The 26,422-nt window shown below is 35.1% G+C and overlaps 1 protein-coding gene across 5 annotated transcripts in view; it reads left to right on the top strand.

Annotated features, from left to right (window-relative positions):
* LOC101955809 (vascular endothelial growth factor receptor kdr-like) overlaps positions 1–26,422 on the top strand; it is a 291,669-nt gene that overhangs the window by 25,915 nt on the left and 239,332 nt on the right. For 4 of the 5 annotated variants that reach the window (XM_078034616.1, XM_078034613.1, XM_078034614.1 and 1 more), the window contains 2 exons: positions 15,848–15,944; positions 23,646–23,866. In XM_078034616.1, coding sequence (XP_077890742.1) covers positions 15,848–15,944; positions 23,646–23,866 — 318 coding nt within the window. Of the gene's footprint in view, positions 1–15,847; positions 15,945–23,645; positions 23,867–26,422 lie in introns of those variants that run through there. The other variant, XM_078034617.1, reaches the window with a different exon arrangement.

Raw genomic sequence — 26,422 nt, 5'->3', positions numbered from 1 at the left:
AAATAAAATACAAAATAGGGCTGGGAATGTGGCTCAGTGGTTGAGTGCACCTGAGTTCAGTCTCCAATAACCCCCCCCAAAAAATTGGGTTGTACCTCAGTGGTAGAGCACTTGCCTAACATGTACCAGGCCCTGATTTTAATCCCCAATACTATAAAACAATCACACAAACAAAAAAAGGAAATGTAAATCTAAATCACAATGAAATACTTCTTCATATCCCTGAGGATGACTATAATCAGAAAAGAGATGTTAATAAATGGATAAATTAGTACCATCCTACACTGCTGGTGGGGATTTGAAATGGTGATTGGAGCCTTTCCCCCCCAAAAAAATTAATATCCCAACAATTCCACTACTAGGCATATGTGCTTGAGAAGTGAAAACATATATACACACAAGACTCGGTACATCAATGTTCATACTAGCATAATTAATAATAGCCAAAAGGTGAAAATAACCCAAATGTCCATCAACTGATGAGTGGATAAGCAGAATGAAGTTTATGTATACAATGGAATATTTCTCAGCTATTAATAAAATGAAGTAATGACACATGCTATGACATAATGAACCTTGAAAACATGCTAAATTTAAGAAGCTCGTCACAAACACCCACAAATTTCATGCTTAAATTTAAGATAAATATCCAGAATAGGAAACTCTCTATATAGAGAGATTATATTAGTCATGGTCTAATGATGAGAAGTTTGGGGAGAAAAGGGGGATAAATGCTAATGGTGTTTTTTGAGGACTGTAATGACTATAACTGTTTTAAAACTGATAGTTTTGATTTTTGTACAATTCATATCTCTGTGATCATAATAAAACATTGATTTATACAATTTAGATGGGAGAACTGTACGTATGTTAAATAAATTTTATCTCAATAAAGCTATTAAAAGAACAAATTATTCAAGTAACTCCTAAAATGTAACTTGTTTTAATAATTCTCCCCCAGTGGATTAATTTGTACAACTATTTTACACGAATTTACTGAACACACATATACATATATGTGCTAGGCAGTGTCTCAGGTTCTAGCAATACACTTAAATATGCTCCTTACACTTGATGTGGTAAGGAAGATGGGAAAATTATGAGGCAAATCAGATTATGCAATCTGATAAGTGCCATGTGAGTGATTGACAAATTTTCTCCAAGTAGATTGTAAACTCCTTGGAATGCACTCATCTGTGAGTCATTTACATACCATAGATACAAGCAGGAGTCAAAGGGTTTTATTAAAGTGTCAGCTATGTCATGACCCATGAGTATGACAGGATAAGATCTTCTTGTCTTCTCTGGCATCAATGAAGCCTAAAAAATGTGTAGACAATTGCCAAAACCCTCCTTTGTTTCACTCTGTATGTAGTTTAGAATTAAGATCCATGGCCCTTTCTTCCTAAACTTTTGCCTTTCTGCTTGATTCAATTATTTTCAGAGCCATGAGAAGCCCATCTAGGGGAGAATTGTAGAATCATTGGAAACAGGGACAGTGGGAAAAAAAATGAGAATGTAAAATTTCCCAGATTGTGTTGCTTGGATTTTGGCAAACAAAGGAGCAAAACTTTCAATTCTTGGCACATGGGCCAATTGGTTGCAAGAGTGGAAATGTTGTGTTGCCTCTTTTACTTGTACCTACCATATCTTAACTAAAGTCCTTTATCCCTTCTTATTTGAAAAATTGATACTAGCTAAATCCCCATGGCATGAGGGTCTTGGTGGAAGTTTCATTTCAACAAATATTTTTAGTGCTGGCATGCTATTGTTCTAGAAGTCTGTCCCTGTTAAAACATAATTCTGTTTATTCTTCCAGATGGTAATCTCTAAGAATAGCATAATGCAAAAAATACAAAACCACACTCTGATTAGTTTAAAACAATGGAGTACATTTATTGCTTCATAATTAGAGGAAGTTTCCATAGGTAGAATGGTCCTTGGTGTTGTTTAGTTTGTTTCTATAGTAAAGTGATGCGGTTGAAGATATAGTTCCTTTATTTTTCTACTATTTCTTAAGGTATGATTTCCATTCTTAGAATGGCCACCCCTCATGTTCCCAAATTGTTGTCAAAAATGCTTGAATCATAAATAATTTTTAGTCACAATTAGGAAAATAGATTTTTTCTTGGAATTCCTAATAAGAGTTGTAAAATTCAGCCTAAGAAGCCAGTGTGGATTACATGCCTACTCAAAACAATGGTTTGTGGCTAGTGAAATGAAATGAACAAATTGGCTTATGTAAATTAGGTATTACTTCTGAATATTAACAAGTAGGGCTAAGGTTATTTCCTCCTGAAATCCATGGACTGTTTAGGGGAAATGCCAAAAGGAAAATCTGAGTCTTTACTAGAAAGTTAAGAGGAGGCAATGCATATTGAGAAGAGAATCAACAAATGTCTGCTATGCAATATGATAAGATTTCTGAGGAGGGCTTTAGCCATAGATTGGCCTGTAGGAGAAGCAAGCAATATTTCAATTGAAGAAGGGCCCAAAATAGTCTTTCTTGAAAAGAGCTAAGGATATGAAATCTTTTTCTTTTGCCTAAAATATCTCACTGAGCTTTATTTTTTATTGATTTAAAAATATAAATGACAGTGGAATGCATTACAATTCTTATTACATGTATACAGCACAATTTTTCATATCTCTGCTTGTATATAAAGTATGTTGACACCAATTCGTGTCTTCATACACGTACTTTGGATGATGATGTCTATCACATTCCATCATCCTTGCTAATCCCCTTCTCCCTCCCTTTCCCTCCCACCCCTCTGCCCTATCTAGAATTCCTCAATTCCTCCCATGCTCCCCTCCCTACCCCACTATAAGTTAGCCTCCTTATATCAGAGAAAACCTTTGGCATTTGTTTTCTTGAGATTGGCTAACTTCACTTAGCGTTATCTTCTCCAACACCATCCATTTACCTGCAAATGCCATGATTTTATTCTCTTTTATTGATCACACATAAAACACACATTCCAAATGCTTTCTTAAGTGAGTATTCATTTATATATTTTTGGTTTTGATATCTTTAACATAACTGTAGAGATAGTAGGGTTCCCCAAAGGTTACAAGCCTTTCCCATTCTGTGAGTATGAGTAGATTTGTCAATGGCATATAGAGAAATATAACTCTTGAGTTTTCCTGGCCCCACCAGTATTCAAATGACATGAATGGCTTTTGCATCAATTTTTATCCTTATATATTTGATTTAATGAAAATATGGTATCTTCAAAAATCAGAAGATATACTCTCTTTTTGTGTATATTATCAGCTGGTTCTTTTTTCCTTTCTCTTTTATAAATTATGGCATAATTTTCTTAAATTTGGAAGGCAACTAGGTACAGTGGGAAAGCATGATAGTAGAAGTCAAATTAGGTTCAATTCTGATGCTAACTAGCTGTATGTATGACCTTAATCTGAACCTTCTTCCTCTTGGCATTGTTGTCTTTATCAATTAAATAAAGTGATTGAACAAGATGGACTTAAGGACCTTCCTTGCTCTTCTAAGTACATTGCATGAACAAAAACCCCACTAATAAATAACCTACATATATCTATGCAGCTGATTGAACTAACTCAGTGATAGGATTCATTGGAAATAACAGTCTTTTTCCATCTCAGCACATGAGCATTTATAATTCAGCTTGTAATCATTCTCACTTGTTCATAGGGGACAAGAATTTTGGATATTGCAAATACACAGATGATCTGTCTGCCTCACTAGGAATAATAACAACCACTTACTTCCCTCCACTTATTATCAGATATGTGAAAAGGGAGAAAGATGCCTTAGATTTGAGGTTCATTTTAGATTTCTCCTGATGATTTCTTCTGGAGGAGGTATTGATAGACATTAATTTGGTTCACAAATGCAGCAAGCCAGAGGGAGAAGACTCAAAGCTAATCCCCTTGCTGGATAATGAGACTATGAAGAATAGTGAGTTGACAGTATTTGGAAGTCAATGAGCTTGGGAAGGGAACAGAAGGAATGGGTCCTGACATTCTCTCTTTCCTTAGTATTATAACTGCTAAATGTCTCTGGCCATGAGGAAAATTGTTTCAACTACTATAATCCAAACTAATGTAGTTGGTGTTGAACTTAGAAGGTTTGAAGCAGGCAGACAGCTGCTTGCTTCCTGGACTTGGGCAATGATAGACTTCTTACCCTCACCCCACTGACTTCTTTGTAGCTTCAACAGCTATATAACTAGAAATCTTCCAGCCTCATGTGAAGTAGTGAAGGTCTCTATGATTTTATATTATATAAGGAAGAGCAGATTCAAATATCTCCTTGCTCTTAGGCCCTAGAATTATGTGATGAAGAAAAAAAGAACATTAATTATTTCTACAAATATTTCTTGAGTGTCTAGTATGTGCCAGGAATTTTCCCAGGCCCTAGGTTTATAGGGGTAATCAGTAAAATTATTGCCCTCATTGAGATGAAATTCTGCAAGAGGGAGACAGACATTAAGACAATGACTAAATGATACAGTATATTATAAGGTGGTTAGTGCTGTGGTGACAAACAAAACAGGAAATTGAGATTGGGATTAGACATTGGCAGAAAGAAGTAGATTGGAATATGATAAGAAATGAACAAGGGAAGCTTTGCAGGTTTTCCCATAATTTTATCTTCAGTTTTTCAGAATGTAGGGTTGTTTGCTCTGATTTATAAAGCAACAATAAAATCCCAAACTATCAAAACAAAAACAAAGCAAAGAAACAAACAAGCAGAAACATATCAATTAGTTTGGCTTCCTCAATAGCAAAATTGTCTCTTGAACTAAAAAAAGAAAAAAAAAACCAACAAACAAGCAAACAGAAATTTGAAATGGGAAACATGGTCTTGGTTAAAATCAGATTTTGATGTTAGTACCCAAATTTTCCATGATTTAAAGTCTATTTTTTAATTCCTCTGTCTTCTCTCTCTTTTCCATCACCATCACCGCCTATCTCACAAAAACTTGAAAAATATAAATTAATTAGAATCTGTAGAAGGAGGTTAGTACCTCACCTGTCATAGTGATGGTGTTTTTTCCTTTATTGTAGAGAAATAGTTGCTCTAAAATGTCCAGGATTCCATGGAGGCAATGTGGGGTAGAACAGCTTCCTGTCTGTTTTTGTTTTTCAACAACAATGGTCAAAGCACTTTTTTACTGGCTCTTATCTTTAAGAGTAGTGCCAGTGTGACTGCACATTATTTCCTTCTCCTATTCCTGAGAATAACACTCACTTGGAGGTTCAAAGGAACGGAATACCAGGCTCTGGTTTGTTATCCCTTCTGTAGACCTATCAAATCATTTATTTACATTTTTTCCCTTCTCATGTTTTTAGCTTATAGATTCTAAGCCTCAGGATGGAATGGAGAAGGTCCTAAAATGTAAAATAACTAAACTTAATATCTCTTTTATAATTTTTATCTATGGCTCTCTAGTTCCTTTCTCTCTTTGGGCGTCAGTTCATTTAGGTATAATTATTTGAACAGTTATAATTGTTAGAGCTTGCTAAGAGGATTATATGACAATAGAAAGGAATGCACTTTAAAGCTATCATGAGCTGTCCAGATGCAGAGACTGACATTGAGTCATCATAGTTAAGGCCCCAGAGCCAGCTATTGTCGGTCATCAATATGGGAAAGATGGGCAGTCCCTAGCTACCTTTAATTTACTGTTTTGAGAGGAGGTGGTAGCTTATCAAAATAACACACAATTCAACAATAATACAATGTATGCATGTATTGAAACATCATATTTTACCCAGTAAATTTGTATAATTATTAAGTGTCAATCAGTAGTAGAAACAATTTTAAAATAACACATGAACAGAGATACAAACTGCATGGGTGTTCACCTTTTGTTGCTAAATTATTCAAATGAATAAGTTAACAAAAAGCATGTACTTATTTTAGCATGTACATTCTAAAAGCCATTAATGAAGACCATAGCCTCTTAAGGGAATAAAGAAATCATTTCATTAAGAACAGATATGCCAAGGAGCAATTTCTCTAAAGAGTATATGTTAATGATAATTAGTGCATAAAAAGATATTCAATATCCTTTGCCATTAGGGAAATGACAAGACCCTGATTCTACTATATATATCTATCAGAGTGTCTAAAATAGTGAAACTATCAAAAGTTGGTGAAGATGCCGAGTGAGTGTATCACTTTTAGTGAGAATTTAAAATTGAGCAGGCACTCTGTAAAATCAGTCTGGAATTTTTTTAGGGAATTAAAAATGCAATTATACTATGACATAGCATTTCCACTCTTGCATATTTATTCCAGAGAAATAAAAATTAGTGTTCACTCAAAAACTTTTATACATGTTCACAGAAGCTTTGTTCATAATAGCTCCCAGTTGGAAACAACCAAAATGTTAAAAAATTGTGGCATATCTATACCATGGAATACCAATCAGTAATACAGAGAAGCCAAATATTGATAGGCACAATGATTTGGATGATTCTCCAAAGAACTATGTTGTGTGAAAAAAGCCAATTCCCAAATATTACATATTATGATTCTTATAATGTTCTCACAGTTAGAAAATGTGGAGATGAAGAACAGATTAGTAGTTTCCAAGAGTTAGACATGGTGAAGGCAGAGGGGGAAGGTCAGTGGGTAGGAATATAAATGAGGTCTTTGCAATGATAGAATATTCTGTATCTCAATTACAGTGGTGTTTATGCATTCTATACATGTACCAATGTCAGTTTCCTGTTTTGGACATTGTTCTATAATTAAGTTTTAACCATTGTGGTAAACTGAGTATAATGTATATAGGGCCTTTCTTACTCTCTTTGAAACTTCCTGTGGCTATACATCGTTTTTTTTTTTTTTAAAGTAACAAAAGCACATATAACAATATCTGTAATCTAAGTTCAGTGATTTATCTAAGACAAAATTGAAGTGAATCACTAATATATGTTGATTCTTCAGCCCATCCCATCCTAGAATCAGGGCAACACAGAAGACAAACTAGGAGTTAGACATCCAGTTGGAGAGGAAACCAATACACTAAATGTCACTGCTGTCTTTTGAATGTGGTTGTGGGGAGGGTTTCACACCTGAAAAATATGTGGCAAAAGGTGCTTGTGATGGCTAATCACATCTCAGTGACTTTCAGTAGTAAGACTAATCAAGCCAATAAATACAGAACAAGATCCTTCCTTTAAACCTACTCTTCAATTCCACCCTATTGTTTCTCTGCACACAGATGACTATGTAACTTGTTTGCTGCTGGTGAGTCATAGTTTGCTTGTTCTGTCCTCTGAAGGAATTAACAGGGTCATTGCAGAGTGAACTTGAATTTTATCTGACGAGTAGGTTTATCCAATTTCCAACTTTTATTTGCTGTATTTATGTTTAGTGTCTATTTTTTGTTGTTTATGAGCCTAAGTAAGATTCTTAAATCTTCTTTATTTTGAGATAGCACATGACTCAACTTGTTCAATACAGATTGTCTATGCCTAATGTTGAGGTTCAATATTAAAGTCCAAAACATCCAAAGGACAAAGTGATTTGGCATAAAGTGTTCACTTTTTGCCTGGATGCTGATTATTGTTCACACAGCTTTGATTTTATAGTATGGTATGTAGTTCAATTATCCCAATCCTGCTTGAAAGCATTCATCCTTCTGCTATGACCAACAGTGATCTTCTGCCTGCCCAAATATGTCCTTGTAGATTTTTCTGCCTTTGTCATTTGTCTCATTGTACTCCCCTATTTGAAGAGCCCTGTACTTTCCTGACAGCAGAATTTTGCTAAATCTTTAAGCCCTAGATCAGAAGCTACTTCTTCTCAGGATACATGATAGTGGAGTTCATTTTCACATATCTATACATGCAAAGAATATAATTTGCTCCATTTAATTACTCAGTACTTCCTCTTTCCCTACCTTTCTCCCTTTTCCTGTTCCCCTTCCTCTACTCTACTGGTCTTCCTTTCTATATAGTTATTGGTTTTTAAATTGGTACTTTGTAGATATTCATAAAGGTGGAATAATTTTTTGTATATTCATACATGCACATAGAATAATTTGGTCTATTTCAGTTTACAGTTCCTCTCTTTTCCCATCCCTCCTCTTTCCACCTCAATCCCCTTCCCCTACTGGTCTCACTTCTATTTTCATGGGGTCTGCCCTACCTTTTCTCCCCTTATTTTGTTCTATTGTATCTCTATGAGAGAAAACATTGATCCCTTGACTTTCTGAGTCTGGCTTCATCACTTAGCATGATGTTTTTCATTCCCATTCATTTAATTTACCAGATCTCTGGAGGAATGGCCTTGAACTCTTTAGACCTTCAGGCCAAATATACTTGTTCCATAGCATTAGCTGCTTTGGTAAGTAAACCTCCTCATCCTTTCAGGCTATTTCCCTTGTCAGAAAAGCCAGACCATTTGATCACTGGCATGAATCCACTGAGGATGGTTTATATGCTCCATTTTATGAGCTTTTAACACCACAGCATGTCAGCATGGAAGTTTTTTAAATACAACCAAAAACCTAGCTGGTCTAGTTCCCCTGCTTTTATGGATAAGAAGCTATGGAACAAGAGGAAAAGAGAAATGATATATCTGAGATCACACAGCAAGTCAGGAGCCAGATCTGGCCTAGAAAATATGTCTTTTGGTTCAAGTGCTGCTGTGTGTCAGACACTTTTCCTTTTATACATCTTAACCCTAATTCACAGAATATACCTATCTGATGGATGGCATTATTATCATCTCCATTTTACAACTAAGGAAAATGAGATACAGTTTGACTAAGGAAAATGAGATACAGTTTGACTAAGTAATTTATCCATAATCACAGAGATAATGGGTGGGAGAGTCAGAATTCAAATCTAGGAAGTTGACTCCAGATTCTATATTCTTAAGCACACTGTTTGCCTGCCACTCAGGGCCTGGACCTGGAAGATAATATGCCCCTGCCCCTTCCTGACACTTGAGTTGCCTCCTCAGTCAGCCCATTACTATATACTGAAGGTAAACCCCAATTCCAGTGCTCTTGACTTATCATGATTGTCCTATTGTAATCAGAGAAAGTTTTTTTGAGTATCAGCTCTCTAGGGCTGATTGATTTTTTTCATCTGTGGGAAATATGAAATTGGATCTCTAATCAGAATTGGCAAAGGGAGATTCTAAAAGGTTTGGAGCCATGAATGATAGTCCATCCTACCATATCTGCTACCATCTGGGCTAGACTGGTAGCGACCAAGCAGGGAACCCTTTGTACTCAAATGTGTTCTGATGATCCAGAAAGTTCCTACCAACAGTTGATCTATATAAAAGCAAACCAGATTCTGTGAGATTGAATCATAGAATACTAGGCTCACTGCTTCTGCACAGAATCAGTTGTCCTCTATTTGTAGTATTGTGGTATTTGGAGTACATAAAGAATTCTATTTCTGGAGGGGAATATTGGCCTAGAGGAGGTAACATGAGAAGACCAATAAACAGTATGTTTTAGTTTATATTTTCCTTTGGAACCATTTCTTCAAGAAAAGGAGAGAATTATATAGAATTATTTATACAATTCAGAAATTGTAAAAATGCTTTGCTTACATTGTTTGATCTTAGGTGACACAGGCTAATCTATAGTACTGGGAAAGAAAGGGAAGCAGAATAACTAAATAGATATTCTATGGGGGTGGGAGGGAAAGGAAGATACTTTCATGGGTCTCCAAAATGCTATGTTAAGAACTGTCACTCTCTACTCCCCCAGCTTCCTGCATGGTGTTTCCCTCTTTTCAGCAATTGACTTCCCAAGGAAGCCTTCCTAGACAATATGCAAGGTCAGGAAAGAATGTGCCTGACCTTGGCCTGTGATTAACAAGAAAGACAATTTCTGTCTAAGTTGCTCCTATAGAAGGGCACATGCTTTCTTGCTTCTGATGTATTGTCAACCTGAGCCTGGCTTTTCCTCTTGGCAAATGTTACTATGAATAATTGGAGGTGAAATTTTCTCACCACTGGCAGCTCTAGGGTTTGGGGTATGATATGGAAGAGGCTTAAAAGGAGCTTGCCTGGATTGTCAACTTCAGGTGTAAATGACTTTTCAGTGGGCCAACTCTATGGGTTCTAGAAAGAACTTGGTTTGAGGCTCCTTTGTTCCCCCAGTTCTTTTAACTCTAAACCACATGTGTCTAACAGAGCTTCAAGAGATTTGATCTCACTCTTTTTCTAGGGGTTATACTTCTCCTAGCATCAAAGTAGGCTGAGAAATAGTCAGAGGCAGAACTGATATTCAATCACAACCTACAGGTTCAGCCCTACCAGTTGGCTATTTGTTAAGATAGTATGCTATACTGGTTAGGAGTACAGGCTTTGGAGTCAGATGTCTGGATTAAATCATAGCACAATTTACTAAATGTGTAATCCTTAGTAACATAACCTCTGTGTCTCAGTTTTATCAGTGGTAAACTAGAGATAATGGTAGTACTTATTGATACTTGTAAAACTTCTTAATGAATTTTAGCCGTGTTTTTTTTTTTTTTTTTCCCTACTGGCTGTCAAGGGACTGAGATCCTTTCTGTCTGGGCCCATGTCAATGCTTCAAATTTATATCATTTTTTTCTCTTTCAAGTTACTGGATTCTAGCTACTGACTTTTCCTAAAGTTGCTTCTTTTAGTCCAGCAAATATATTTATATAAAAGAACTTCTTTTGCCTTCTATTATTTAATCCCTTTCCATATATTTTCTCTTTAGCTTCTTCAAACTTCTGAAGTGTGGTTTCTTGTATAAGCCCATGTTCCTTCACCAGTTTTTCTTGCACAGACACACAAATAATCAAAAGGAGCAGAAATTCCAGATTTTCTTGGTTTATACATTAGTACATCTAAATTTCAGGTGCATTTTCATTATTTTGTCTTTGTCCAAACCAGACTGTTGCTCTTGTTAAAGACTAACCTATTTGGAGAGAGGGAACACACACTATGCTCTGTGTAGCCTTTTTGTATGTGCTGAACTCTCAGTGTTTGTTATTCACATTGAATTTGAAAATATTCTGCTATAACAAGACAACTCCCAACTCTTTTATGCACTACTTCCTGAGAAGGCTCCTACATCATCTCTAAGAAAAACAAATTCAGTCAACAAGTCAAAAGTCCATAAAGCACAAGCAAGCTCAAGATGAATTGAGAAAGAGCTAGGAACCAGCAAAGGAGGATAAGTTAATGGGGCTTAGGGGTTATCATCCCTAAACTTAGAGAGGCATGTCCATTTCTTCTCCCACTTTTTCTCTACTTTCTACAGTGGATTCATGGGATGGCTAAGAAGGGTGATTTTAATATAGCTGAAAATGAACCTCATCAGAGCCAGATATTTTAGTTTTGAATCTACCTTGTTCTAAGTATTTCCTCTAACATGTTGTAGGCATGGTCACATCTAAGCCTTATGTTTCATAAGCAAAGTGCAATCAATATTTTTTTTCATGGAGATGATAATTAACTTATAACAATGTACATTTAATGTGCCTGGCAAAATGGACAGCAATAAGTAAAATATGAGAAGCACTCCTTCTTCTGTTCCATGGAGCTTAGAGATAATACTAGTGAAAACTCTCTCTCTCTCTCTCTCTCTCTCTCTCTCTATATATATATATATATATATATATATATATATATATATATATATATATATATATATATTTGAAAGTATATGTGTGAGTATGTGTATGTGTGCTTGCACTTTTGTGGTAAAGTCTTCCTTGCATATAAGAGATCATGTTCCAGGCATACCTCGCTCATCATTTGATAGAAATTCTCCAACTAGACAAGACAAATTCCTTCACAAAATGGGAACTGGTGACCATTAACAGTGTTATTGAAGAATCGTAGTTTCAAAACTGACAGCTGTACTGATCTACAATTTTATACTGAACACAAGAGCTCTAAGAGTCATGAAACTGCTTCCTAGTCTATACACACTATTCCCGGGGAGAATCCAAGTTCAAGAGGCACATCTTTAGCTCTGAGTAGTGATGCTAATGGTAGAACTCATAGACACTGAGGCAGAAAATCAAAGGAAATACTGCCATTTTATAATAATAATAATAATATATTTTTTTAAATTTTTATTATTTGTCCAGTAATAATATTATAATACTTACTGGACAAATAGTGTTCTTGATGTATTAACCTTTGAAATCTTTTAAAAATGATCATTCTATTTATTTGTTCTAATTTGTTATACATGTCAGCAGAATGCATTTCAATTCATACTACACAAATGGAGCATAATTTTTCTTTAAAACCTTAACCAGAAATGTATGTGATAGTTTCTACTTTATTCCCATTATATATATGAGATGATTGCAAAGAGGTGACACATGATGGAAATGAGTCATAAAGCTAGATTATATGTCTTCACAGTCTGTGTTCTCAAATTCTGTATCAGATGGGATGAATTATTAAATTGTTCAAAATACATCATTTATTTATTTACTGAACATTTATGGAATTGACCACTCCCTGTCCAAGCTCCCAGACCTCTTTTTCATACCTTTTGTAGTACTTTAACAAATTCAATAAAATAACTTGTTGACATGTGGTTTTATCAGTAGACAGAGTACAATGACCATATCTGAGACATCTGTTGCACTTATATTATCTAGCCTGTTTCATGGTTCATACCTTGAGTTGGTCATGGGACAGACTCTGTTGGATATTTTAAAGTAAGGAGTAAAGTGAAGAATAAAAACAGTTTCCAACATGACATTGCTCTCAGTCTCTGAGAGGGTCAAACAAAGGAAACATGGTATTTTCCCGTGAGGCAGAATGAAATAAGACCTATAATTATGGTATCATAGTTTGTTGCTGGGGAGCCTCAGAGAAAGTAGCAGTTAATTATTATTGTAACTTGAATAAAGAAATGAGGAGTTCAAAGGTTCTCAGCAAAAATAAATTATAAATGTTTAAGGAGATGGAAATATAATTATCCTGATTAGATCATCAAACATTGAATATATGTATGATATTATCACACTGAACCTTAAAATATGTGAAAACAACACAAAGAGAAAAAATATCCTGGAGAACATTGATATGCAATGTAATGTGAAGTAATACCATTTCTGAATACAATTAAGTTTTAGCAACTTGCTTGGATGATTTGGCACGAGGCCATTAACACTGGATGTGGGAAAAAAGATGAGCCGAACTCTACAGATGCCAACAGCAAAACTTACTAAGAAATAGTACATGCTTCTTTTATTTATTTATTCATTCATTTATTTATTTCCATTTTTTAAAAAATATGTTTTAATTAGTTACACATGACAGTAAAATGATCTTGACATATCATACATTTGAATCAGATGGGGTATAATTTCTCATTTTTTTGAGTGTACAGGTTGCAGAATCACATTGGTTATACAGTCATGTATATACATATAGCAATAATAATGTGTATTTTATTCTGCTGTCCTTCCTTTCCCCCCTTCCCCTCCCCTCCCCTCCCATCACTTCTCTCTACCCAGTCTAATGTGACATACTTCTTTTTTTTCCCCTCACATCATCATACCTGTATTCTGTATAATGAAGTGGGTGGTAGATAGAACAAAGGTTGATTATAAGCCTCAGTTTTTATATTTTTAGCAACAGTTTTCTGATTTTCAGGATGAAGGATCATGCTTGCATCTACTGAGAGGGTTGTTGTGGTATCTAGTGAGCAAGTGTAACTATTAGCATATTTAATAGTTCCCCAATATTAGTTTCATTACACTTGAAATGTTTGAAAATAAATATTTGTTTCTTGGCTTATTTATTTTTAATAGGAGATTTATTATCATGGTATATAATCGAAAGTTTATCTAAATGTATTTTATAGGTCACCTATATTCCTCAAAATATTGTGGAACAAACCAGTCCAAAACCCAGAGCAAGCATCACATATATTAAACAAATGAATTCTATTCAGAGTTTCCAAAGAACTCTTGCAACTCAAAAAAAAAGTTTTTTTTAAATCTCATAAAAGGGGCAAAAGATTTGTACATACATTTGTCAAAAGAAATGATGAAAAAGCACATCAACTTATATGCAATGATTAGTAACTTGGAAAATGCGAATCAAAACCATAATAAAATACCTCAACATACTCATTAGTTTGGTTAAAATGTAACAGACTCTATAATACCAGGTAGGGGTTGTGGCTCAGTGCTAGAACTCTTGTCTAGCATATGAGAGGCCACCAGGTTTAATTCTCAGCACTGCCAAGAAAAAGACCATATTGAATATTTGTAAGAATATGAAGTCAACTGGAACTCTCCTTCTTTGATGATGGGTATGCAAAATGGTACAACTACTTCAGAAAAATGTCAGGTGCTTAAAAAGCTAAATAAATACAGGTAGACTTATAATGTGGACCATGTGATCATTCCACTATTGTGTGCTTATCTAAGGTAAGTGATAATATATGTCCACACAAAGACATGAATATTCATAGCAGCTTTATTCACAGTAGTCCAAACTTAAAACAATTCAGATGTCCACCTACAAATGAATCTCTAAACATAATGTGATATATCCAACCAATGGAATACTGCTAAGAAATAAGAAGCGATTAAATATTGATAGATGCTACGACATGCCTGCATTTCAAAATAATTATTCTGAGTTATTGAAACTAGACATAACGGAGTATATATTGTATAACTAAATTTATTTGAAGTTGTAGAAATTTCAAAAGGATCTATATTGAAAGAAAGCAGATCTGGGAGCAGGAATAGATGGGTTACAAATGGGGCACTTTGTAGAAAAATATAAACATGAAAATATGTAGGAAAATTTTTTGGGTGATGAATATATTCACTATCTCCATAGTCATAAGAGTTTCCTATGTGTGTACATATATGTTTAAATGATCAAATTTTACACTAAATTTTTGCAGTTTGTTGTATTTCAATTATACTTAATAAAGTTATTTTTAAGAACTCCATTGTCTGTATTTCATATTAAAAATTTATGAACAGGGAGTGTAGATCAGTGGTAGAGTGCTTGCCTAGCATGTGTGAGGGGTACTGGGTTCAATCCCTGATATAGTGGTGAAACAAACATTTGCATCTTACTTATGCAACTCTGAGGTTGTGATGATTCAATCTGAATTCCATTAGATTTGGTTCCAGCCTCTGAACCAAATGCTCCAGTTATCTCAAATTCTCCTTAAAATACCAACCTAACTAGGTTAAGTTCTTTCCATAACAGAGTAAGATGAATAAATTAAACATAAATGTGAAATTTCTCAAAACCTCACACCAAAACTGAAGTACTGTCATTTCCCTATTTAAATGGTTAAAATTAATTGGCATATTCAAATTCAACATCAGTGAGGCTGTTAATTAGATACTCACTCTCATGTGTAGGTACTTCTGAACGATAATTGCAAACAATTCAGTCTACCACAGGTAATCACACTGAAAAGTGCCATTATATTACCTATCCTCCTAGTTTCCCTGCTTTGAGACAACCAACTGTATCGAATTTCATGAGCTTTTAAGTTATATGTACATGTGAATTAATTTATTTTCTTATTTTGCAGAAATATTATATACTATGCACACTGATTTATATTTTGCTCTTCATTTGAATTATTTTGGAGACTGTCCTTTATTGGTATATAAAAATTACTTATTACCATTCTACAGATATTGTAGCTCACCATGTTCATATATTATAATTTAATGAATCCCCTTTCTATGGGCATTTGTTAGTTTCTAATTATTTGCTTTTATAGAAATTGTAGTAATTGGCATCATATACACATAAGTTTGTACATGTGGAATGATATTTGAAGACAAATTTTGAAAAGTTCTAATGGCAAGAAATTTTATTTTGGTTCAGGTCTTGCCAGTGAAGAGACCCTGATGAAACCAAAACTGAACATTTTGGGAGATCAAGTGGTGATCCAGGCTGGTGGAGTGTTTGACATTACTTGCAGGTAATAATATCAAGGCTTTCATTTTGTTGTAATTAAAATACCCATGTAGGAAGTTTACAGAAACATGATTTTGTTCCTACTACAAATTTAAAAAATTATTTTATAATCATAGAGAATAGGTTTTGGAAGTTAAGATTTATTGATATTGTTTTCCACAAAAATGGATTTCTTGGAGGTGGCACGGGCTAGTTCTTCAGTCGAATCCAGGTGCTTTTCTTCTTGTCTTCCATTTTTATTCATAAATTTTGGGAATTACTTTAAACTCATATACCATTTTATCTGACTAATGTGTGCATTAATTCTCTTGAAAAGCATCTTGCTCTTTTTTGTTTTGAAAAATGTCAAAAGCATGGTGTGTGACACTATAGGCTTGGTTTGGTAATAGTTAAATTAATGGTACTCTTTTCTTAAAAGGTACCTATTTCTTCTCTATCAAAGCATCATATTTCTTATAGATGTGCACATATGTAGCCAAATGCAGAACTTTATATTTCCAAAAAATATCTAAAGGATATGTAATTGCTAACCCTTGTCTTTACCTTCATGCTCTTTCTCTTGGTGAATTAGATAGCACTTCTAGGAGAAAGAGGAAAATTTCAGTTTGAAATAGCCTACTAGAATTTCTTAATGTAAGAACAATAGGCATGGGCATATATGAGAGATTAGGCAGGCTAGTATTGGAAATATAAGAATCATTCACAGAAACTGGATAGGAGTTGAAATTATATATAGAGATGAGGATAATAAAAGAGTGTTTGAAGTAAGGAGAGAACAGTAGAAAGGTCATAATCCTGAGGAGACCCTGTACTTAAGGAAAGAGTGGGAAGAAAGGGTAGTTAGGAAAGTGCATGGATAATAAATAGAAAGGAGAAACAAGGGAAAATCAAGGTAGAGGAGAGTTTCAAGAAAGAAAGAATAGGCAAATTCTGTGATAGATGTAGGTGCAGGTACTCAATAAATTTATATTGGGTTGAATTGAACTGAAAAAGAGCAGAATCTCCCTCCTTCTTTAAGATAACTTATGGCCCAATGTATCAATAAAATAAGGTTGGAGTATATGCAATAGAAAATCCAAATTTACAGTGATTTTAGACACAAGATTTCACTATTTGATGGAAAAATTCCCAAAGATCGATATCTATAGCCATTATTCCACTTCCATAAAATAATTAGAAATTTAGACTCTTTCTGTATTGTAACTCTGTCTTCCTTAACTGATGACTTACACCATATTGTCCAAAATGGCATCTTGAATTTCAGTCACCATGTCTATATTCCAGCTAGTTAAAAAGAAGAATGCCAGAGAAAGACATGCCTTTTCCCTTTAAGGATATATTGAAAATTTTTCCACACTAATTGTGCTGATATCTTCTTGCCCAGAACTTAGTTACATGGCTACACATAGCTGCAAGAGAGGCTTGGAAATGTAATTTTATATAATGTGTATATATATATATATATATATATATATATATATATATATATAATATTGCCAGAATGCCATATGCCCAACTAAATCAGTGAAGATTTTATTTAAAAGAGGAGAACAAAGTGACTTATACTAGGTATATTTTATTGGTAGTGGTGATATGCAACTTGTTTCCTATATCATTGGATGGTGAGGTCTTCTATCCTAGCTACTGTGAATTATTGTATTCTCCTTTATGAGCTGAACTATTCCCCTAGCTGATTGGGATCCTAAAAGTATAGTTTAATCTTGACCAGTAGATTTGAGTCAGAATTGAAGGCCACAAAAGCTGTCTTTTCCATACCTGGGGGCCTTTCCAGCCACATCTTTAGGTATAGAGTATGATTGAGAAGCTTGCTTCACTTCATTTTTAGCTCATATTCATTTGGTCCCCTTTACCCCAGTACCCCTGAATGGCATCTGACCTGTAAACCAGAAGTTAGAGGAGTTGCCAGTGATTACTTGCTGTGCCTTGTCCTATCATATTCCAATAGGTTGTAATTGTTTCCAAAGCCTCTTCTCTGGGCCTCATGAATTACAGCTCTTGAATTAACTATTAATTTTAAACAATTAACCCCAGTTGATGCATGTGAAACAGGTTTGGTTATGGATGGGTGGTTGATTACTACTTCAGGTTATATCTGTGTCAGTTCTAGGAGGATTCAAAAGAAAGTGAATTTGAGAAACATGTTAATAGGGCCCGAGGTGGGCATAGGAATAAAATGAAGGAGGAATGGCTTCTAAAGATAAATGATTTCTCAGAAGTTTAAAAACTATTGGGGGCCCTGCATTTACTTATTGTATATAAATGTAAATAATCTCTCATTTATTTGCTATATGGAAAACTATTGTTGATGAAGGCAAATTCTAATCCCTCCCCTTAGTGTCAAAAAGCAAATAAATTATTGATTAGAAAAATAATTCACTGCTTATCTGCTGTAGAAGAAGAGTGCTCTGTCTGATGTTGGGAATTTCCACACATGCATAACTGGGTAAGACATATTCTCTGCTTTCTAGCAGATCACATCACAGTTGAATGAACAAGACAGCCACTCAAAAAAAGGGATGTTGAAAGGAATAAGAACTCTCAATTGGAAGTTTCAGGATATATTTAGAATGGAGGATATTTTAGAAAAAGGAATAACGTCAAATAAGGCTTAGAAGTTGGACTATACATCTTTCATAGAAGTTTCAAGTGCTTGATATATTTAGACCCACATCAGTCCCATAGAATTGAAGCAGGGATGGTTATCTTCATGTATTTACTCAATATATATTTATTTAAGACTGGACTAAGTCCAGAAGATGAGATAATATATAGTATAAAGATCTCTGCTCTCATGGACCTGAAATCCCAATGGTAAAGACAGATAATATATATAATAAATAAGAACTTGTAGGGTATATTTGAAGATCATAAGTGCAGTTGAGATAGTAGCAAGGCAAGGTGATGGAATGAAGAGAAGTTATTTCTTTGAAATGCTTGGTCAGATTAGAAATGACATTTGAGCAGAGGCATAAAGAAGTAAAAGAAGGAACCATGCAGGTATCTGGAGGAAGAGGGTTCCAGACAGAAAGCATAGAAAAAAATGCAAAGATCTACACAAAGGTGTAATTTTGATATGTCAAGGAATAGAATGAAGGATGGCATGAAGAGAAAATAATTAAGTGATGGGGAGAAAGATAGATTAGACTGGACAGTTAGCAGGGTCTTGTAGACCATAAGGAGGTTTTTGAATTTATTCTGTATATCTTGGGAAGCCATTGAAAGAATTAAGAAGAAGAATGATTTGATCTGATACATTCTTTAAAAAGTTTATTCTGACTGTTACAACTGATATAGTTCACAGGGGGGAAATAGAAGATTACTTTAGTTATCTATGAGATAAATGAAGTGGGCCAACAGTGGAGGGGATAAGAAGATGTCAAGTTCTTAATATATTTTGAAGATAGAGCCTACAGTATTTTATTATGGAGAAGTGGAGTGTGAGACAGTAATTTTGGGGGTACTTCAGTCTGTGCCAGACATTGTTCTAAGCACTTTGCACGAATCAGGTCATTAAATTGTCATAATAACTCTGTCAGGTACGTTCTATCAACTCTACAAATGAGGAAACCATGGCCTAAAGAGAAGACATTTAAGATTTCAAATGGTAGAATTCCCTGACTCCCAATGGCTTTTCAATTGTGCCAATGTACCAGCAACCCTCCATACTTTCTGAGGCTTGGAAATTCTATGAAGTAGGCTGAGCTTACATTTTGCCTAGCTGGGATTTTTCATGTTTTTTTTTTTGTGTGTGTGTGTGTGTGTGTGTTGGGGTTGTGTCACTATTCAGGTAGACTTTAGTAGTGTTTCCTTTTGCAAATTGTTCAAGTTCTCAAACTATATACTGCAGACCTTTTGTCTGATAGGCTAATTCAACATCTTATACAAGGTAGATAAGGTAAATAAGCCATACTTTGATAAAGCCCAAGCTTTTAGACTCCACAGAATGTTATTGGGAATGGAATCCTAATCATTCCATGCTTCCAGTGTTCAGGCTCAGGCTCATGAATTGGCTATCAGAGTCTTCAGAACCCAGACTGTATTATAGTATTCTTCCTTTAATATTTGCAGAAGTTTCCACTCAAAATCAACCAAATATCCAGGAAGGTGATTGGCAGAACCTATCTGATGGGAATTGATAATGGTCCTAAATTAGAGGCATGGCATATGAACACACTCAGCCAAATTCTTTCTTTCCACTCCCTGGTCTATAAACCCAAGGCCTTTGTTTTTAACTCTCCTATCAAGTGATGCTCTTCCTAAAGATCCTCATATTCTGGCCACCCCTCCACACTACTATAAATAATTATTCATGTGCCCCATTTTCAATAAATCTTCTAATTCAATGCATGTCTAACTTATGCTTGATTTTTATGGTATGTCCTATTACAATAGATTCTTTTCATAGGAAATGGAACTTCATTAATAACAAAGTTATTCTTTATGATGATGCCAAAATTGTCAGAGATTTCATTGGGATATAATGATATACCTTGAGGGGAAAGATAATGGTGTGAGTTTCTCAAATTCTCCTTAAAATAGGTATTGAAACTGAAGTTGGAATTCTGTGGTAGGAATTCAAGCATAAAAAAGGGGCTTGAATTGATTGATTTTGGACCAAGCAAATCATAGAACACACAGCCAGTTTTTGTGGGCTCTGTAAGCTAATAATGATTTTTGAATTGTTAAATCGTTATAAAAATGTACAATTTGTGATAGAGACTTTCACAAACTAAAATATTTATGTGGCACTTTAAGGAAAACTTTGCCTATCCATGAACCCAAGATTCTGTCTGCTGCTCTAATTCTTTGTGTCCAAGTACAGGATAAATAATGTGGGCTGTTCATGTGTGAGGATTTCACAAACTAGTTTGGGTTGGACTTGGGCATTACCAAGAGCAGTTAGAGATACTGCACATACAGGGATGAAATCCAGAAGAGTAGTATCTTCTGTTGGCTCTAAATGTCAGTTTTCAGACTCCAGTCAGGTAAGGCAAGAAGGAATCAGGAAATGGCAACACTGGCAACAAGTTCTCATGGAATTCAAGGATCAACAATAATGTTTACTTAATATGGCAGCTCTGACTACTTTAGGGAGTGTATTAGTTCTCTAGCATTTTCATTACAAAATACCACAGATTGGGTGACTTCAAGGCCAGAAATTTATTTCCTCATAGTACTGGAGGCTAGAAATTTAAGATAAAGCGTTAGCAGGATTGGTTTCCCCTGAGTTCTTACTCATTGGCTTCCAGATGCCCACCCTTTCTCTTTCTCTTTTCAGTATGCACACATCCCTGATGTTTCTGTGTGTCCTAATCTCTTCTTATAAAGATACCAGTCATGTTGGATTAGAATCCACAACAATGAACTCATTTTAACTAATCATTTTTAAAAAGATTTACCTCTGAATACAGTAACCTTCTGATGTGTTGGGGGATAGGGCTTCAAAATGTGAATTTTGAAGTTATACAATTCAGACCCCCATAGTGGGTTTGGAATGATTTCTCTTAGGATGTTTGGTTCTGAGGGCATTCAATTTATTCAAAGACCCCATAATTGGGCAAAACATACCTTAAAGAAGCCATGCTTCTTTTGGAAGTAAGACTTTAGTGGAAAGAAGAAATAGGGGTCAGACTGAGGAACTATTACTCAAATTCATTTCTTTCCAATTCATTTCTTTTCAATTCTTCAGGGTACAAGATTCTTGGGAGCAAAATTTGCAATGTTGCTTTCTAACCAATCCCTATTTTTTTTAAGAGAGAGAGAGAGAGAGAGAGAGAGAGAGAGAGAGAGAGAGAGAGAGAGAGAGAGAGATTTTTAATATTTATTTTTTAGTTTTCAGTGGATACAACATCTTTATTTTATTTTTATGTGAGGATTGAACCCAGTGCCCTGCGCATGCCAGGCGAGTGCGTTACCACTTGAGCCACATCTCCAGCCCTACCAATCCCTCTCTTGATCTTTCTTTCTCATGGCATTATATAACAATCCCCATTTTCAACACACTTATGGCAACATATCTTCTTTTCAAATTAATGAAAGTATATTGCATTTATAGAAGGTGCTTGAGGTGAGTGGTTGTCTCTCACATTCTTTCATGTTCTACTTTTGGGGTACTGTAGTAAAATTAGGAGCCATGATAAACAGTGGTTAAACAAATATGTGCATACTACAGATGCTATGATATGATATGGGGAAATGTGTCTATCTTTGGAGAACTGGAATCAAGTTTGGCTCAAGCTTACCCCACTCCCACTGCCTCCCACACATGTGGTTTCCTTCCATTGATAAAACTTTTCAAAGGTTTCTGGATGAATCTTCACACCTTCAGTGGGAGAGGAGGAATACAGCTGCTGTTTTACAGATAAGCAACATAAGCTTAAGTAACTAGTCAAGATTATGTAATTAAGTAACTAGTCAAGATTATGTAATAGCAATAATACTGAGAATCAATATCCAGGTTCTTTTTCCTTCCCACTTTTTTTGTTTTTTTACAATGGTTGTTTTTGCTGTGCAAATGGTGAGGGAGGTGAGAATTATCCTTGGTGGGTGTTTTAGTCAGCTTTTTCATTGCTATTACTGAAAGACCTGACAAGAACAGTTAGAGAAGGCAAAATTTATTTGGGGGTTCATGGTTTCAGAGTTCTTAGTTTATAGATGGCTGACTCCATTCTTTCGGGCTTGAGGTGAGGCAGAACTTCATGGTGGCAGGGTGTCATAGAGGAAAGCAGCTCAAGAAATGGCTCTGGGAAGCAAAGAGAGAACTCTGCTCAACTAAGACAAAATATATTCCCAAAGGTACACCCCCAATGATCCACACCTTCCATATACACTGCACCTGCCTTCAGTTACTACTCAGTAAATTCCTATCAGGGGTTAGGGTTAGGGTTAGGGTTCACTAATTGTGTTAAGGCTCCTGTAACCCAATCATTTTACTTCTAAATGTTTTGCATTTTTTTCGCACATGGGACTTTGGGGGACACCCAATATCCTCAAACATAACATTAGGAGAAGGAGATAGATTCCATTCATTTTGTCTGCATGTGGAATAATTGTAATGGAATTAAATTTAACTTTGTCCCCGGTGCTTTCTCACAGAATGCAGAGAATGTCATCCAGGTGCATATCTTTTCAGAGCTCAAATCATTTCTCAGAAGAGATCTTAAAATTTAATGAGAAAATAAATGTGGAAAAAAAATCTACACTGAGATCTAGCTTATACATTGTTGGTCCTATCAGCAACTTCTTGGATAAGGCGTTTTGCCTTCCTGAGCTTATTTGCCAAGTGTAAACAGTAGAGACAGAAAGGACATAAAGAATGACTTAATGTAATATTTTCTTACACCTTTGTAAGTTGTTTTCCCAAAATTTCAAAGCACCCCTATTGGGGAGAAAGCTGGCTGAATATTGGGGAGAAGAGGAACTGCAGTGGAAGATAGAGACAAAGACTTGACATGTCTTTGAATCTTACCTGCTTTTCAGATTCTCGTCTAGCCCATAACTAAGTATCCCAATTTCAGGTGCTAATTCTTTCATGTGCATCAAGCTATCTGCTACAGTTAAATCTTCAGAATTAGGGGCCTGAAGTATTGCTACTTCTGCACTGTCTCTCCCAGACCTGCTTTAGTATGGCTTGCTTTCTTAATTAATTTGTTTGTTTATTTATTTTTTTGCATTGTTTTCTCAGAGGATTGGCTGCCATGACCTGGACCTGGGGCATTGGACTTGCAGGGAGTCGGACCCGCATCTTGGAATATCCCTGTTCTGATAACCACCTTTTCACTTGTAACCAACTCACTATCTTCCACACAGAAGCTGGTGACACTGGCTACTTCACATGTAGTTACAAAGATGTTGCTGACACCAATGATTCTAATGGCAAGGCCAGTGTATATGTGTATGTCAAAGGTGAGTGGGTACCTCCTACCTTTGGACTCAAGGATATTGTATTTTTTTTCTGTACATCTAGATACATATATCCCAAGGTCATTTTGGAACAAGCTGGAGTGTTTTATTTTATGGGGAGAGAAGGAAAAGAAGAGTTTGATACACGAGGGACAGACTTGTGCCTTTTGACTTTGGTGTGGTTTACCTGCACAGCTTCATAATTTGCAAAGATAACATTCTTTATCTCTGATCTATGGAAACAAGAAAAAACAATATGAAGTTGATTTCAGCTGCTTCCAATAATATTTTTAGTAAAGAAAGGAAATACTTTTGCAGTACTTACCATGTATCAGGGACTGTTCTAAGAGATTTACAAGTATTAACTTATTTATTTCTCATAACGATCCTATGAAGTAGGTATGAATTTTACCCATTTTATATGTGAGGCAACTGAGGCATACAAAGGTTAATAATTTGCCTAAAAGCACACATCTGGCAAGTATCAGGGTAAGGATCCAGATATTCTGGTTATAGGGTTTATTTTCATGTTAATTACTATGCTGACCTTTATGCAGTACTTATTATGTTGTTAGCCACTATTCTAACCATATCATGTATTTTGAACCTCTTTCAATATTTACAGAAATCATGTTCATATATGCACATGATATAGTTTGGTTAATTTCATTCTACTATACTACTCCTTTCCCATCCCTCCTATTTTCTTTTTTTTTTAAATCTGTGTTGCATTTTATTTTATTTTTATTTTTTTTACATTTGAATCAGATGGGATATAATATCTCATTTTTCTGAGTATAAAGGTTGCAGAATCACATTGATCATGCAGTCACATATATACACACAGTAATAATAATGTCTGTTTCATTCTACTATCCTTCCTATCTCCCCAACCCGTCCCCTCCCCTCCCATCACTTCTCTCTACCTAATCTAGGGTGACGCTATTCTTTTTTTTCTCACATCTTCATACATATATTTTGTATAACAATGAGGGTCTCCTTCCACCATCCATGCAATTCCCTTTCTTCCTCCCTTCCCCTCCCACCCCCCTTCCCTATGTAGAGGTAATCTTCTCCCCATGCTCTTCCTCTCTTCCCCATATCTTTACACCTCATTCTCTTTCCTCTACTCTCTTGATTTCCCTTTTATATTCATGAGATTTGTCCCCATTTTTAATCTTTTTTTCTCTCAGTTTCCACATATAAAAGGAAACATTTGGCTCTTGGCTATCTGAGTCTGACTTATTTTACTCAGCATGATGTTCCATTCATTTTCCTGAAAATAACATAATACCATTCTTCTTTTTGGCTGAGTAAAACTCCATTGTGTATAAATACCACCTTTTGGCTATCCAATCGTCTATTGAGGGATACCTATGCTGGTTCTATAACTTGACTATTATGAATTGTGCTGCTATAGACATCTATATATAGGCATCACTATAATATGATTATAGTTCTTTTTGATAAATAACAAGGAATGGGATAGCTGGGTAAGAATGGTGGATTCCTCCCTAATCATTTTGGGCATCTCTGTACTGCTTTCCAAAGTGGATGAACTGATTTGTAGTTCCAGCAACAATGAATGAGTGTACCTTTCACTCCATATCGTAGGATTTATTGTTCTTTGTATTCTTTGTTTAGATTTTAATTTGTTATATATGACAATATAATACATTTTACAATTCATATTATACATATAGTGCACAATTTTTCATATTTCTGGTTGTACTCAAAGTAGAGTCACTCCTTTGTGTCTTCATACATGTACTTAGTATAATGATGACCATCGTATTCCACTGTCTTTCCTACCCCTATGCCCCCTCCCTTCCACTCCTTCCCTTTTTCCCCTTTGTCCTATTTGGAGTTCCTTTTATTCTCCCATTCCTACCCCCTAGAGCATATTATGGATCAGCATCCTTAAATCAGAGAAATCATTTGGCATTTGTTTTTTTTTGGGGGGGGATTGGCTAATTTCACTTAGCATTATATTCTCCAGCTCCATCCATTTACTTGTAAATGCCATGATTTTATTCTCCTATAATGCCAAATAATATTCCGTTGTGTATATATACCACATTTTCTTTATTCATTCATTTACTATTTCTATGAGGAATGTCATTGAGATTTTGAATGGAATTGCATTAAATCTGTATAGTGCTTTTGGTAGTACGGTCATTTTATCAATATTAATTCTGCCTATCCAAGAACAAGGTAGATCTTTCCATCTTCTAAGGTCTTCCTTAATTTCTTTCTTTAGCATTCTGTAGTTTTCACCATACAGGTCTTTCACTTCTTTTGTTGATTCCCAAGTATTTTATTTTATTTTTTTGAAGCAATTGTAAATGGGGTAGTTTTCATTGCTTCTCTTTCAGAGGATTTGTCACAGATGTGTACAGCAATTGATTATGTATCATCTTCTGAGAATATAAAATACAGCGATTGATTGTATATCATCTTCTGAGAATATAAAATCCACACCCATAAATTTCGATTTATGGGTGTTGATTTTATATTCTGCTACTTTGCTGAATTCATTTATTAGTTTCAGAAGTTTTC

The sequence above is a fragment of the Ictidomys tridecemlineatus genome, chromosome X, assembly GCF_052094955.1.
Source record: "Ictidomys tridecemlineatus isolate mIctTri1 chromosome X, mIctTri1.hap1, whole genome shotgun sequence".
NCBI classification, from domain to species: domain Eukaryota; kingdom Metazoa; phylum Chordata; class Mammalia; order Rodentia; family Sciuridae; genus Ictidomys; species Ictidomys tridecemlineatus.
The sequence above is the reverse complement of the archived record's forward strand: the minus strand, read 5'-3'. Positions and strand labels throughout refer to the sequence as shown.